Source organism: Agelaius phoeniceus, chromosome 1 (genome assembly GCF_051311805.1).
Source record: "Agelaius phoeniceus isolate bAgePho1 chromosome 1, bAgePho1.hap1, whole genome shotgun sequence".
NCBI lineage: Eukaryota > Metazoa > Chordata > Aves > Passeriformes > Icteridae > Agelaius > Agelaius phoeniceus.
This window is the reverse complement of record NC_135265.1, coordinates 59887283-59901975: the sequence shown is the minus strand read 5'-3', so window position 1 is coordinate 59901975 and position 14693 is coordinate 59887283. Positions and strand designations below refer to the sequence as shown.

The window sequence follows — 14693 nt, the reverse complement described above, 5'->3', positions numbered from 1 at the left end:
TGGTAGCTGCATTTTTTCCTAGAGACTGATGCTCCTAAGTCTTGGTACTAATTTGCTGTCACTAAGTTGTTGTGCTCTTTTAAGTGGTTTCTGTAGAAATAAAAACCAGATCAATTTTGAAATGTGAAAGCGGTGACTGAGAACGCAGTATGGTTGTGGTTTTCAGGAAAACCAAGGAGCTTGAAAACAGCCAAGTTAAAAATCAGTGGCTTTAATTAAATCAGGCTTTTTGCTGTGGGCTTCTCACAGGTGAAGTTGTTGGGATAGAGAGTCAGGAAACACACTGCTGCCCTGGTCTTGGCCTCCACGTGGGTGGTGTGGTATTTGCCTCTCTGGCACTTCTCTAAGGACAGAACCTCATACTGCTGGGATATGGGAATGGGAAAACAGTGGAGCTGCCCTCTGCAGCAGGCTTTATGAATACAAGTCCTTGAAAAATGTGAAGGGAGCTCTGGTCCACTGTGAAGAAGCCCAGCTGGGAAGAATGCTGGTTGGCTTGCAGGATGATTGTTGCAAGTACTTGTTTCCTATGGGACTGAAAAAGCCCCACATCTGCATGTATCCTGCTTCTGAAATACATTGGTCTGGAAAGGTGTCCATGTTTGAGCAATAATACTTTGTTGTGGTGCTTTGAGTTTTGTGCTTGTGAAATAGTGTAATAACTGATTACTTGAATATGTGCAGTAGGAAGGATTTTTGGTCATGTTTCTTCTGCATATGCTCATGTGCTGGGAGTTAAGTGAATACTGTTTGGTAAGCTGACACTTTGGAAGGGTCCAATAACCAAAACACCTTTGTGGTGGGTTTTCAATACTGTGTTCCTTTGTGGAATGCTACCTACCTTCATAATCACATCAAACTTTTTTTCCCTTCAGTGTTTAAAATTCAGAAAACCTCAGATGCTTATTCAGGTAGCTGATGAATATAATTTTTGGGTTTGCAATTCTCAACAAAATTATCTATAAAGCTATGATTCTACTGCAGCTGGCTGTGCCATTTTCAAACATATTTCTCAAACTTGAAAACTTGATTGTGGACACCTTTTTGTGGGAAAGATACTTGATATTAAGTAGGAAAGTACAGATACATGAAAAAAGAAAGTTGCAATCTAATAGCAAGGAGGATGCTCCCCCCTACAAAAGACCAAGAAAACCACCCTAAAACCAAATAAAAACCGAACAATGAACCCCCCCCAACCCAAAAGAAACCCCATCCCCAACCCCAAAACCTTAAGAAAATGAAAATGTTCATTGCTTTTTTTAAAAGTCAGGAGACCTTTAACTCCTCTGCAATGTGAAAAGGACAATTTGAGTATTCATGAATGAAGGAAGACTTTGTGGTGCTGCACTTAAAGTCTCAACACCTCACTTCAGTGCCTGCCTTCCCTGTCTCATTCTGGCTGTTCAGATCTGACAAGCAGCTTGCAGCTGTGACTTATTTCTCTTCTTACTTGGGTACCAGATCCCAAAACACGTGTGACATTGTTCTTTTTGCTGTGTGCTTGCCTGTTTTAAGGCACTGAGTGCAAGGGGGTGTCTGTGGTGTGCTTATGGTGCTGCTGGCGTGCTTGAGGAGTGTGTTGTTCCGCAGATAACCAGGAGCACGTGGGCTGTGTGCTCACCCTTTTAAGTCCACATCAACTGCTGTTCATCAAGGTATTACATGGCAGCATGTTTCAGAGCAGCTTGTAATAGAATGAGGGGGAGTAGAAGTCTCAAGAGTTAGCAGGTATTTTATTTTGTTTGCTTGTCCATCAAGAGGGAGTGAGAGCAGTTCCTGTCATCCTTGCAGGCTGAGACTAGTGGGTGGGGTGTGGATTGAGCTGCACCAAGTAAGCCAAGGATGGGACAGCTGATAGTGTGTGTGTCATTGAAAACCATCAGGCTTGGGAATTTCTGGAGAAAGATCTGATTAATTGTATTATCAGAGTTGGTGTCAGTTTGACTTACAGTCTGAACAATTCTCTCACCCTTGTAGAAGAGGTGCTGCATCCCTCTGATCATTTTGTTGATCCTCTGCATTTTGGAGTATGAGTTCATTTTAAGGTAGCTGTCTGGACTGATCTTATTATTTTATTAATGCTGTGAAAAGTGCAAGTCTATTAACCCAACTTGTTAATGGAGGAAAAGCTGCTAGGCAGCATTGGTGCAGAGAAGAACCAGTATTATACGTGAAGAACTTGGGTGCTGGGACTTCCTGCAACAGCATCATGATTTATAAACACACATGGATGAAGGTCGGCCAGCACAGATCCACCCAGCCCACTGCTGCTCAAGGCTCAAGGTAGCCTTGGAACAAAGGGAGGGTGATGTGTGACCACGTTCAGTGTGGAATCCTGCAGAGCCAGCTGGATTCAGGGTTGTGACATTGAGAAGGATCAAGTGTGATTGGGGCAGGAAGACATTTTTGGGTTGAACTTCAGCTGAGGGGAGGTGTGTGAGGTGACTGCTTCAGGTACAAAGGAGTTGCCACCCACCAGCACAGTCCAGGACTGGGCAGTCTCTGTAGGAACCTGCCAAGTTCTGCAAAAACACATGTCCTGGGAGCACACCGAAAGCCCAGCTAACAAGGGTGGGGCTCCTGCTGGGTCAGGGCGTGGAATGGCATTTGGAAGCTGAGAGGCAGCAGCTCCCTGTTAAACACTGCACCAAGGAAGGCTGCTGTAGGTGAATTCCCAAAACACCTCTCTGTGAGCATAGTGGCTGTCCCTCCCAATCTGCAGTTTCTTTGTAAAGCCTGGGTTTTGCTGAACATGGCTTTGACCAGGTCCCTGCACGAGTGAGGAGTTTGAAGAGGACCTGGGGTCCTTGGATACTGGGGTGCTGTGGGAGTGGGGATGGGGGAGCCTCTCCAGAGCCCCTTTGAGCATGATACCAAGCTGGTGCTGCTGCACCAAAGGTGCTGGGGCTGGCAGGCCCTGGGAGTCTTGGACAGAGCAAAGTCCATCTCACAAGTGACACTTCTGCCACTGGATTCTTCAGACGCCAATTTTGTTCTTTAACAGATGAATTGGAAAGCTTGGACTGGAGGCTTCCTAATAAAAATTGTTCAACTAAGAAGTAAAATGTCAAATATTTATAAAAGTAAATATTTTTAAAATAATACAGATATTCAAAAAAATGCACATAGTATTCTGAATGCTTTCATTTTGGAGAGGAGGAGGGAACCAGAACAACAACAGCAGCATTAAAGACCTCTTAATCATGCAAGGCACTTGGGGAAGCAGAGCTTAGCAAAATGATATATTAACAGGGAAAAAAAGTCATTTTCTCTGAGCAGCTGCTTCCTACTGATTCTGTTGGCGTAAGGCACATGTTCCTCTGGGGCAGTGAGGTCAACTGCTATAGAAATACCCAAAAATCTTGGCAAAAACATTGAAATACCCCAAAATCCGCAATTTTTGTATCTTCTCCATCTAGTTTTGGATTAGGTGGAGGAGAAATTAACTGGCAGTTTTCTGTTACTTGCATAAAACTTTTGCTTTGTACAACTCTGTGGTTGAGCATTGTTAGATCTGTTTGTGTTTTTGCTGGAGTATTTGTATCATGCTGAGAAACATGGATTACTCTTTGGCAAATCTGAAGCCTTAAAACCTTTTAATACAGTGACATTACTATTAGAAGATGTTTAGCTGGTGGGGCCAGTTCCCTGTTCCCTCTCTGTGGGTGGATTTTTAAGGATATAGGAGGGCAAAAAATCTGAACAGGTGGCTTTAGACAAAGGAATTCACAAACCCTATAAGCAGACCCAGCCAAAGGCAGAGGGATAAGTTGTGCTTGGAAATACTATGTTGGTGAGAAGTCCTGAGAAGGGTGGAAGGGTGATAAACCCTGCAAGAGGTGATTACTTGGTTTTTCCTTTTTTTTTTTTTTTTTTTTTTTTTTTTTTTTTTTTGGTTTTGTTTCTTTACTTGGGTTTTCCTCCTTTCATCCATACTGCTGATTAAAAGTATGCTGTTTTCTTATTCTGCTTTGTATAATAAGTCAGCTGCAAGGGACAAGCAGAGCATCAGTGTCAGGCATCCATCCAGCCAAGGCTCAGCCCAGAGGCACCCTTGCCTCAATTTACATCCTTTTTCTTTTCGACAGGAGCTAATATACATTGTGCCCAGGTGGTCACACATGAACAAACCAATGTGGCTGTCATTGGAGAGTGGGGCACTGTGCCCTGATGGTCATTGCTGGGGACAGGATGGACATGTGGTGAACTGGGGCAGGATCCAGTTCTAGTCCTGGACTCCTCACTGGTTTTCCCAGTCCTCCCCTTGTGGTGGCCCCCAATGCCAGATTTAAAAAGGTGCTGACATCTACTGGTTGTTGTTCAGATATTAATGCAATCATTTGCCTCTTCTGAATTAAGACAATAATGCTGAATTTACTGTAACTTTATTATAATTTCAGGTCTGCACGAGAGTTCTTTAAATGATCAGGGTTTTTTAAGAAAAAAATCTTCAAAATACTCACTTCTTTGTTAACAAGCACTGAAACCTTGAGAGTGTGTCTGGGTTTGTGCCTGTGTCTGATTCAGCCCTGAAGTACCCAGTTATATGAACTCTTTGGATTGCTGGCGACAAAAATTATGGTTGTCGATTTGACTCTTTTCCATGCCAACAATTTAATACATCCATACATGTCCTTGATGTCAGGTGTGCTTCTCAACTGAGAATTACATTCTTGGGGCAGCCCTGAGTAGGTTATGGTAGGCATCTGCAGGAGGAAATAAATTTACATAAAGCAAGAGAGACTTAAGCCTGTGCAGATTGGATCTTCTTGAGATTGAAGTGGCACAGAAAATAGAACTGAAGTTGCAGGAAAGTGTTAGCTTTAAACAAAAAACAATTGAGAAATAAAAATCCCAAGGCGGCTGCATTCCTTCTAAACCAAAAGCAGTTGAAATGTAATTCCCCATGTGCTGTGATGCCACCTACGGGATTTCTGTGGGGAGCACAACCCTGACCACAGCGTTTAGATTTTTAATCTTAGGGTTGAAGGTTTATTTTAAAACCACAAGAGCACGATGTCCTCCTGAGTCTGTCAAAATAAATGTTTCCCACTCTGTAGTTAGCTTTTTCTGTATTGAATTTCAGGAAAGTTGAATTCCTTAGAAACTTTGGTGTGTTGCTGTCAGCAATTACAGACCTGAGCCCAACACCTCATATACTTCCTGCTCACAGAGGCATTTCTAACATGCTTAGTGCATACTAGATCTGCCTTGTAAAAAAATCATCAGAGTAATACAATGTATGAAAAATCTTGTGAGTTTCTGCAGCCATCACAGCAGTGATTTGAACCTATGAAATTCATACATGTTTTGGAGAGCAGAGGATTTCTGTGTTAAAAGATTTGCATTTGGGAGCCATAATTAAATGCAAACTTCAAAAAATAGATATGAAACTGTAATACTAGTCCTAAACTCCAGACAAGTGACCTGAGTGTTAAACATTCAAAGAAGCATCTGGGTTATGGCTGTGAGTCTTTTATTAACCTGTATATTTTGGGCAAGACCTTTCATTCCACAGCCTAGAAAAGGCTGTAATATATGAGAGAAGATATGTACTCTTCAAGAATAAGCAGTAATGTATGGAATGCATTTTCAACTCACTTGATTCTTCCCAGATACAGAACTGTTGTCACTTAAATGTGGGTTGAATTGGCCAAGCAAAGCACAGAGCTGTCATTCAAGCCAGGAGGCTGCTGGATGTTTAGTAACCACTTTTATCCTGATTGGGAAGGACTGGACAAATTCAACCCTCTTGCTCAGTGAGTGCTGGTTTTTTTCAAGGGTGTCATGTACCTGCCTGGTGGACAGCCCAGGGCTGTGGGATGGCTGCCGGTGGGTTGGATGCAAAGGAAAACATTTCACGGTTATTTCATATTTATTATGAGTAGATGCAAGAAGTTTTGTTTTTTTTTCCCAATGAGAACAAACAGGCATTGGAATAATTTCTCCAAGGAAGAAAGTTGTGGATTCCCCAACACTGGACACTTCTAAGGTTGAGCTGGACTGGATTCTGGGCCATCATTACAGTGTGCTTTTGCCAAGTAAGGTTGGACCAGATGATGCCTGAGGTTTATTCCAGCCTGGTATTCTGTGATTCTGTGATTATGTGTTGCTGCAATGGAACTGTTGATCTAGAATTAACTTGCAGAGAGAAAATATGTCATGGAATTCAAATCCAAGCACTGGAAAAGACCACATTTTAAAAATGCAAGGTAAGTGAGGAGACCAGCAAGACAGTTAGCATGTATGGTGGTGCTTTTCAGCTCCTCAGAGCTTTATTACAGAATTACAGCATTGTTGATGTGGGAAGAAGCAGAGCCACCTAGAGCCCAGGGCTGTGTCCCATCATATGTTGACTATCTTCAAGGGTGGAAAATAATTTTGTCCTCTCTGGGCAACCTGTGCCCAGCGCTGTTTTAACCAATCTCATAGTAAAAGTGATGTTCAGGTGAAGTTTGAGGTTTCTCATTTGTGTCCACTGCCTCTTATCCTGCCAGCAGGGTCTGCCTTTCCTAACACTTCTAGATAAAGAACAAGGCCTTGGAAAAGGCATCTGCCGCTAACAAAGTAGTTAAAAGTCTGCTGCAGTGGACAGTAAAAATGTATTGAAGATCAGTAGCAGCTGCACACCTATTTACTGTGAATAAATGTTCTTGCTGTGTTCTGGTAGGAAGCTTCTCTGCTGTTAATAATCAGAGCATCAAAGGATGGCACAGTTGCTACATTCACAATGCCAATGCCTTTATCTTCACCTGGAACAGTTCATGGCTGATGGACAGCACTGCTGTACACAGGAAACTCGGGTGAACTATTCAGTTTGGGAAACTTGGGACTGAGGACAAGGACTGAAAATTTTTTTTATTGCAGAGTGTGGTGCAGTGATGTTAACGGTGATGTGCTTATAATTGTGTGTATTTGCTATTTATTTACTTGTTGAGTGTCATTGTGCTGCTTCTGAGTACGTAACAAAATGAACACAAGGTGTGATGGATCATGGGTCACACATCAGAGCAAGAAGGGCCACAGTAATGGTTAACAGTCTGTGTTTCTGTACTGCACATGCCCTTGATTGCAGCAGCAATGATGTGAAAAGTTCAAAGAGCATTTCTGAGGCTCTGGCCCTTGCTCACACCCATGTTTGCCTCTGGAGTTTTTTAATCAGCTGCCAAGAGAAACTTCTCCACATGAACATAACAGATGCTGTTACTGGATTGTAATCAAGCCTTTGCATATTTTTGACTGTGCTTAAACTTTACTAAAAATCCTTCTCAGAATAATGAAATGCATCTCAGTTCCATGTATCACTGTTGTTACAATCTGGACTGTGTTAGCTGCATTGCCATCACAACTGACTGACCTGGGACATGGGTAACTCAGCTCGCCTCCACAGGCCACAGCTCCGCTTGCCCTGTTCCTAAGCTGTGGTCACTGACCAGCACTGCCTGGCTGGGCCATCTCCCAGAGCAGGGTGGGAAGTCTGTGTTGAGGTTGTTTGTGATGGCACATTCTTACTGCATCACGTATGGATGGAAATAATAGTTTCCGTCTCTCTTTTCTGCTATGATAAGTCTCTATGATAAGCATTCTGTTACATGGTTTCATTCCCTTGACTCTTTCTGCTTGTACAGTTTCTCCTGTTGAAGCCTAAAGCCAGAAGGGAAAATAAGATATAGATTTAATTTTTTCTACTTTAGAAATGTGTATTTGCATTTCTCACATCTCCTTTGACTCATCTGGGCCTTGAGTGAGGCCTTAAAGCTGTGGTGCAGGGAGGCAGTAAATCCTGCATTATGGATATGAGCAGCACTTCAGAAAGTACTGCAGCCACGAGATGCTGCTCCATAGTTTCCATTGCCACTTCAAGCCTGTTAAAGAAACAAAGTGCACAACCTGCCATATTCAACACAGGCACAGGGAATGTGTGTGTGTGTGACAGCATTTGTTTTCCAGCATGGAAGCCAGGTGGGCTGCTTGTTGTATCTTGTTTTCTGGCTAAGGCACGTCCCTGCTTCTGATCTGGATGAAGCTCGTGGTACCCACAGCCACTACTAATGACAACACAGCCACAGCCTTGCTGACAGCAGCTCAGTTGCTGCATGGAACTAATGGCTGCAAATATTTAAACTTTGTTATGCCAGAGGCCCTGAATGTGATACAGTGGTCGGGGGCAGATGGCTGCTCCTGACTGATGCCAGCAATTCCACTGGTACTTGGGAGCTGCTCTTACTGCCCTGAGCAGCAGGGACCAGAGTGAAAACACCAGAGGGAACTCAGAGGAAAATGAACTGCTGCAGCTGAATGCACCTGAGAATGAAACCATCCAAAGTTATCTTTTTAGCCTTTTTGTGTGCATATAGCCAGACAACATCATGTATAAATTAGGCAATAAGTCAGTGTGATCCTGCATCTTTGATTGCCATTTGCACTTGAAATTCAAACTTAAAAGTATTAACCCCTCATATTTTGGTTCTTTACCAAAATAAATTGCTAAATTCTCTGCAATGGTCAAATATGCTCTTCCTGAAGAGGCTGATACGGAGCCTGATACAGAGCACTGTGATATAAATATATTTATATGCATATATATGTGTATATTGGTGTGTATACAAGCATATAAGTGCATCTAAATATATCTTTATTTATATTTACTGAATGTTGCTCCTGCTGCTGCAGCTTAAAATGTGGCTAAAAAGTAAATTTATACAGCAAACAGCAGTAACAACCCATCCACTTCTTCTACTGTCAGCAAACAGTGCAGAATTGCAGAACACCAAGCTGAAGAGCAGGCTTTAGTTTGAAACCTGCCACATTAGCACTAGTAAGAACTTCTGTTCTGCTGTATATCATAACCCACTGACTGAATCATCTAACCCCCTAGGACTCTTCAGTGCTGCAGAAGAATGCTGGCTTAGAGGAGGAGTCAGAACTGAATAAAACAGATTGAAGACCTTTGTATATATTGCAGCTCATGCTGAGAGCTGAGCACAAAGAGGCAAAGTGAGAAACCTTGCCAAGCACAAGAGAAGGCATTTGGAAAAACACAGGGATGGCTCTTTACAGCAAGAAGCTATGGAATTATGAAGGAGTATCAGAATTACAGAGCCATCAACACCCTTTGGCTCAGGTTACTCTCCTTACTGGACCTGGCCAAATGAAGAAGAATCCAGCTTTGAGGAAGGCAAATCGGAAAATACTCTGGGGGGAAGAATAGATTTATTCTGTTTTAAGAAAGGACTGTGATCTAATTAACTCTGTTAACTCTACTAATCTGTTAATACAAGTTTGAAAGTCACTTATGGGTTCACAGATGTGTTATATATATACACATATAATCAGAATTATTCTCATATATATGATAATATAATGAAAAATTTAAGGTTAATAACCTTTCTTTATGTAAGGTAGGATTACTGCACTATTTCAGGAACTATTGCATTGTCAGGGAAGGCTGTCCTTTATTTTTTATTTTCCTTTATGTCATAGGAACTGAAAGGCAAAAAAAATCCTTTTACAAGAGCTTTTACTTAGATATTTTACTATTGCCTTAGAAAATCATCTGGTCAAACATTTTGGTTCCTTTAGCAACATGTCTAGTTGTATCTTGAAAATTTCCAGTTGAAGGGACTCCACCATGTCCCTGGAGAGTTTATTCCAGGGATTTGTTATTATCACTGTAAAAAAATGTCTTATATTGAGATGAAATGCTCCAATTTTTTTTCCATGAAGGAGTGCATGTACAAAGTCCATTAAATTAAGAAACTAAATTAAATTAATTGATGTTTCCCCAGTTTTCAGAGTAAGCACCTTTGCTTTCAATATTGGTTATACACAATTTGCCTACCATAATGCAAATGTCGGTAGCATTGAATTTGTATACAACTGTAGCTTCAAATATAACTGAAACATGCAGTTTCATGGTGTTAATTAACAAAAGCTGATGTACATCAGCATATCCTTTTGACTGTTGTTGTGATTACTTGAGACAAACCAACCTGCTAGGGCTTGGAAACATTTTTCTCACAGAGATTTTGTTTGTTTATGCACTAAGATGCTCTTTTGCAATGGGCTCAGCAAAAGACTGCAGCCCAGAGAAGACTGGGAGAGAGCACAAAACAAGCAGTGACTGAACACCTCTATGGGAGGCAGGCTACCTTAGCAGTGGTAGGTACAGCCACTCTTAGGAGGTGACAGAGTTACCTGCAGTTGTCACCTTCATTACTGCTCCACAGGGAGCAGCTGGAGCCACTGTCTCACTGTATAAAAGCACCAGTTCAAAGAACTTGCAGGAGGTTGCAATCAGGTCTTGCACAACCTGACAGAGACATCTTTTTTCCCCGTTACTTTTTGGGATTCACTTGACTATAGGGTTACCTTACAGCCCAGACTTCAAATATGAAACACTTAGGCTGCAGTCTCACAGAGCATTCATGTATTTGTATTTGCTCATGTAAATGCTCCCAGAGCTTCCTAGGACTAGAGATGGTGGGAAAAAGTTTTGAAATATCCTTTGTTATGTGTAAAAGGAAGAGCTGGAGAAGTGTCATGAACTCAGTAGAGATGTATAAATAACATTTAGCTTTTGAACTGAGAGACACGTGCAAATCTCCAAGTGATAGTGGGTAAAGCACCATGAAAGCAGAGCAAGGGAGAGGGGCAGGGCTGTGGAGTGACAAAGTGACACTGCGGTTCCAGGTGTGATTTTGTGCCTGCTCAGAACTGACTGTTCCTCACCTCCAAAATTCAGATGCCAGCTCCTGCTGGACTCAGAACTCAGCCAGAAGTCTCTTGCTTTTACTTGCTCTGGTGTTTGTCCCTGTGGCTGATCCTCTCCTGGGGCTGTACAAAGTGGCACCTCTGGCATCTCCGCTTCTGTACCACCCTGCTGGGAAGAGCCAAACTAAGCAAACTGAGAGAGAACAGTGACATCTCTCTGGAGCCAGTTATTGCCATTGTTGGTCTTCAGCAGAGAAGCAAATAATGTTTTGTAAATGTTTCATCTGGGTCCTGTTATAAAAGCAACAAACAGGCTTGTGCTGCTTTGAAGTGCCCTTGTGCTGTCTCCATTCCTTTTAAGTGAACCCAGATTTCCACACAGATGGTGACAGAAGATTGTTAGCACCTTTATGGAAAACTCCTCTGAAACCTGCACCAGATTTGTCCTCCTCAGGTTCAAATATCCTAGGCTGCAATTAAGACTGGGCTTGGTTTCTTCTATTTGTTTATCCCAGTTCAACTGAATTCAAAACCCACGAGTTAATTTCTTCATTCTTCTGAGGTAGTCCAAGGTCTTGAGAAAACCTAGGAAATACTTAAGTGCTTTTGTTCCTCCAGAAAAAAGAGCATAAACCCTGTACAGTCTGAATGGTGGACTTCTGCTTCAGAATTTAGGATTCTGTGAAACCTCATTGGTTCTGTACATATTTAACCTCTCAAAAGCTTCACTCTTTTCTAGCAAGCAATGGACACTGACATAAATTAAAGAATCACAATCTCTGGGCTTAAATTCTGCTTCTCCCAGATTCGTCGCACAATTTAAGGCAATTTTTTTGTTATAATTTCTCATCAAAGAAAATCTTCACAGATGTATAAAAGTAAGTTCACTGTATATACTATTCCACCAAAAGTGTGCTTTTAAAGCTTTTAACTAAGTTTTCCAGTGCGGTGCATGTATATATATATATGTAAACACACATGTATGTGTGTGTAAATATTATTTTCTTAAGACATTTATAATTACTTTTTAGTAGGCATCAGATTTGCTTCAGCTAAATGCTAAGAAACTTAGCATTTAGCTAAGAAACTCAAGCTAAGAAACTACATATTGAAGAGATATTTGCTAATGATTTGGAAAAAACCAAACAATCTGAATTGTTTGAAGTTTCTGGGGCTATCATCTGAGCCATTTCAGTTCAAAAAGCTTTTCAAAATGCATCCATTCTATTTCTCTGTCCAAGTCTAAAGAATACACATAACAAATTTCAGAAACAGATGGATTATCAAGATACTGAAGTTTTTTGTTTCAAGGCTTGAATGATTATTTGCATAAGTCTTCCTCAAGGTATTTGGCAAGAACACTTTCATCCTTGAGACCCTCTTGACATCTATTTGGGAACATTTTCTGTGTGAGTCATGCATGTATGTAAGTGCAGTTAGTTTTAAGTGCTTATTTTGAGAGAGAAAAGGAAATCTCTGCAGTCTTGCTGAATCCATAAAATTACATGCATTCTACACAAGGACACAAGACACAAGTGTTTATTAAAATAAAAAGCTTTAATGCTTTTGCATTTAAAAGATTTAGCAGAAAATAATTGCTACAAACATGCTACAACATACATGTTCGAAAAGTTTTCAGTGCTTTCTTTCAAAGTTCATAATTTTGGCAAAAATAAGTTTTTCTCTATATACTTCAAAACTTGGCTATCATAATACTGATATAAAATACTTCATGTAGAGTAAAGTCAGGTGCATAAAATACAATAAGTAATAAAACATACTGTTTGTATAAACATTTAAAGTATAAATTTAATTAGATAACATGCAAATACTGCCATAGTTTAAATGGCACTTAAATATAGATACTGGGATTCTTTATATTTTGCATCCAATATGAGATTCTGAAATGTACAAAACTATAAGAAGAACACATCTCTTCACTGAAGTCAGGTACTAGCATAGAGCTTGATTGTCATTTTACAGGCAGTGAGCCCAAAGTCCTGCAAGTCTTCACTAGTCCAAGGAAAGATGTCTACTGAAATAGGCCCAGGGCTAGTTAGTTTTCTTCATAATAATATATGAAAGCATATTTACATGAGAATAAACTCTTAAATTTTTGGTAGGGTAATTAGGTAGCAGCAATCTGTTTCTTCCAAAAATGATGTTTAAAATAGGTGCATGCTTTCTTTGTCACTGATATGCATCTGAATAATATAAAATTAGCATTCTTCAGTAAACTCAAAACACTGTTTAGTTCATGGCTGAAAAAACCCTAAAAGATCCCTTCTCCTCAAAATCATAAATCAATAATGTCAGAACCTTCCAGAGCATATTTATGTTGTTTCCAAGATCCACGGAAAACAATCTAATTGTGCTGAAACAGTCATCTGACTAGTTATGAGTAAGAGAATAATCTTTTCACATTATTCAAATACTTTTAGTCCTTCATTGAAAAGTGTAAGTTCATCAAATCTTGCACGTTTTTTGTTTTCTGGTTCAGTGATCAACAACTCCAAAAGTCCTTCACAATACAAATGCCCCAGTTCTGGTGCATATTTCCCAAGCAGTTACAAGCAGTATCTCAATGCTGATGCCAAGGTGAATAGAAGGCTTATGAACAGGGAGTGCAGAGCAGGCACCACTTGAGCAGAAGCAGAAGAAATGCTAAATGAAACTTGTACTTGAGATGCAATTAGAGCTGATAGTGGCACGTGTGATGCTAATGTTGGGCTGTCCGAATTGATCAGAGACTCGATCTTTTCTGCCTCTTTATTGCAGGCTTCAATCTAGAGGGGAAAAAAAAAGTTATTACTTCTCTTCTTACCATGTAAAATGCCAATGTAAAAATATTCCCATCAGCACATAAGATTTACATAATTCTGGGGAGTACTTAGAAAACAGATCAGAGGTCTCATCATAGACTTCGGTACTATGAAAACGGCTGTGGAAGCTCTGAGCAGTAGAAAAGCAAAAGGAAGGAAGCTATATACAAGTTAGTGTGGGTTGACATGTTTTGAATGTTGATGCAAAAAAGCCCAGTGGATTATCACTAAAGAAAGTGCCTCTAAAACTGAGGACTTCCTTCCTGATTGACCAACTTACTTCCTTGATTGAAGTCTGCAATGGTGGAAAAATCCAGATTTTCTCCTTCCTTGGATTTTTCTTCCAAATGAGAGATAACTGATTTTGTTTATGAGAAAGGGAGAAAAGAATGGAAGTAACAGAACCTGGGAAACTGCAGGTTTTCATTCCCCCACTGACATGATGATATTAATTAATTTCTGTTAGGAAATTAATTTTTTCCACTTCATTTTCTACTGCACCCTAGAAAGGAATTTAGTAATAAGTCTCTTTAAAAGCATAGGAAACTGCCTCTGGTGAGGTTTAAATTTGACAAACTTAATATCTGGAGGTCCAAAGCTTTGAAAGTTGAGGAGTGTCTAGCTCAGCAATGGGTGCTACCAATGAGGTAAGCAGTGGTGGCCTCTGATTTTGGAGTCCTCCTTCCCCCAGGAATCTGACAGCACCTGCTGCAGATGGAGTGAGAGCTTACCAGGCTGGCAAGACTTTCTTTCCTAAGTCATGGTAACATTTTGGGCTATTTCTGCTAGAGAAGGAGGCAGAAGTTGGAGCTGAGTTGGACATAACAGGGCATGAGCAATCAAATTACACACAACATATCTGCCTGAGAAACAAGCACCATCCTACACGTACAGAAGTGAAGCAAATTAATGCTGGGTAAATAAAATAACAACATCATCTACCTGCAATGGTTTGGGGTTCTGATCCACAGGAATGATGAGAATCACAATTTCAGATTCTATGCTTAAGTATCCAAACACATCACACTGTGGCACTGACACATGCAGGCGGATTTTTTCAAGTATGTCAAGTACCGTTATTGGCTTTTTATTTGTTACCTGGAGGAAAACAAAGAACTCTGTGGATGAAGTGGCATTATGGAAAATTCTCCTCCTCAG

At 40.7% G+C, this 14693-nt stretch overlaps 1 protein-coding gene across 6 annotated transcripts in view; it reads right to left on the bottom strand.

Moving 5' to 3' along the window:
* Positions 1 to 12251: 12251 nt before the first annotated feature.
* The window catches only part of RECK (reversion inducing cysteine rich protein with kazal motifs), a 45828-nt gene continuing 43386 nt past the window's right edge, over positions 12252 to 14693 (bottom strand). For all 6 annotated transcript variants that reach the window (XM_054647287.2, XM_054647281.2, XM_054647282.2 and 3 more), the window contains 2 exons: positions 14478 to 14633; positions 12252 to 13499 (listed from right to left, as the gene is read on the bottom strand). In XM_054647287.2, the coding sequence (XP_054503262.2) occupies positions 13281 to 13499; positions 14478 to 14633 (375 nt within the window). In that variant the 3' untranslated portion in view covers positions 12252 to 13280. The remainder of the gene's footprint in view (positions 13500 to 14477; positions 14634 to 14693) is intronic.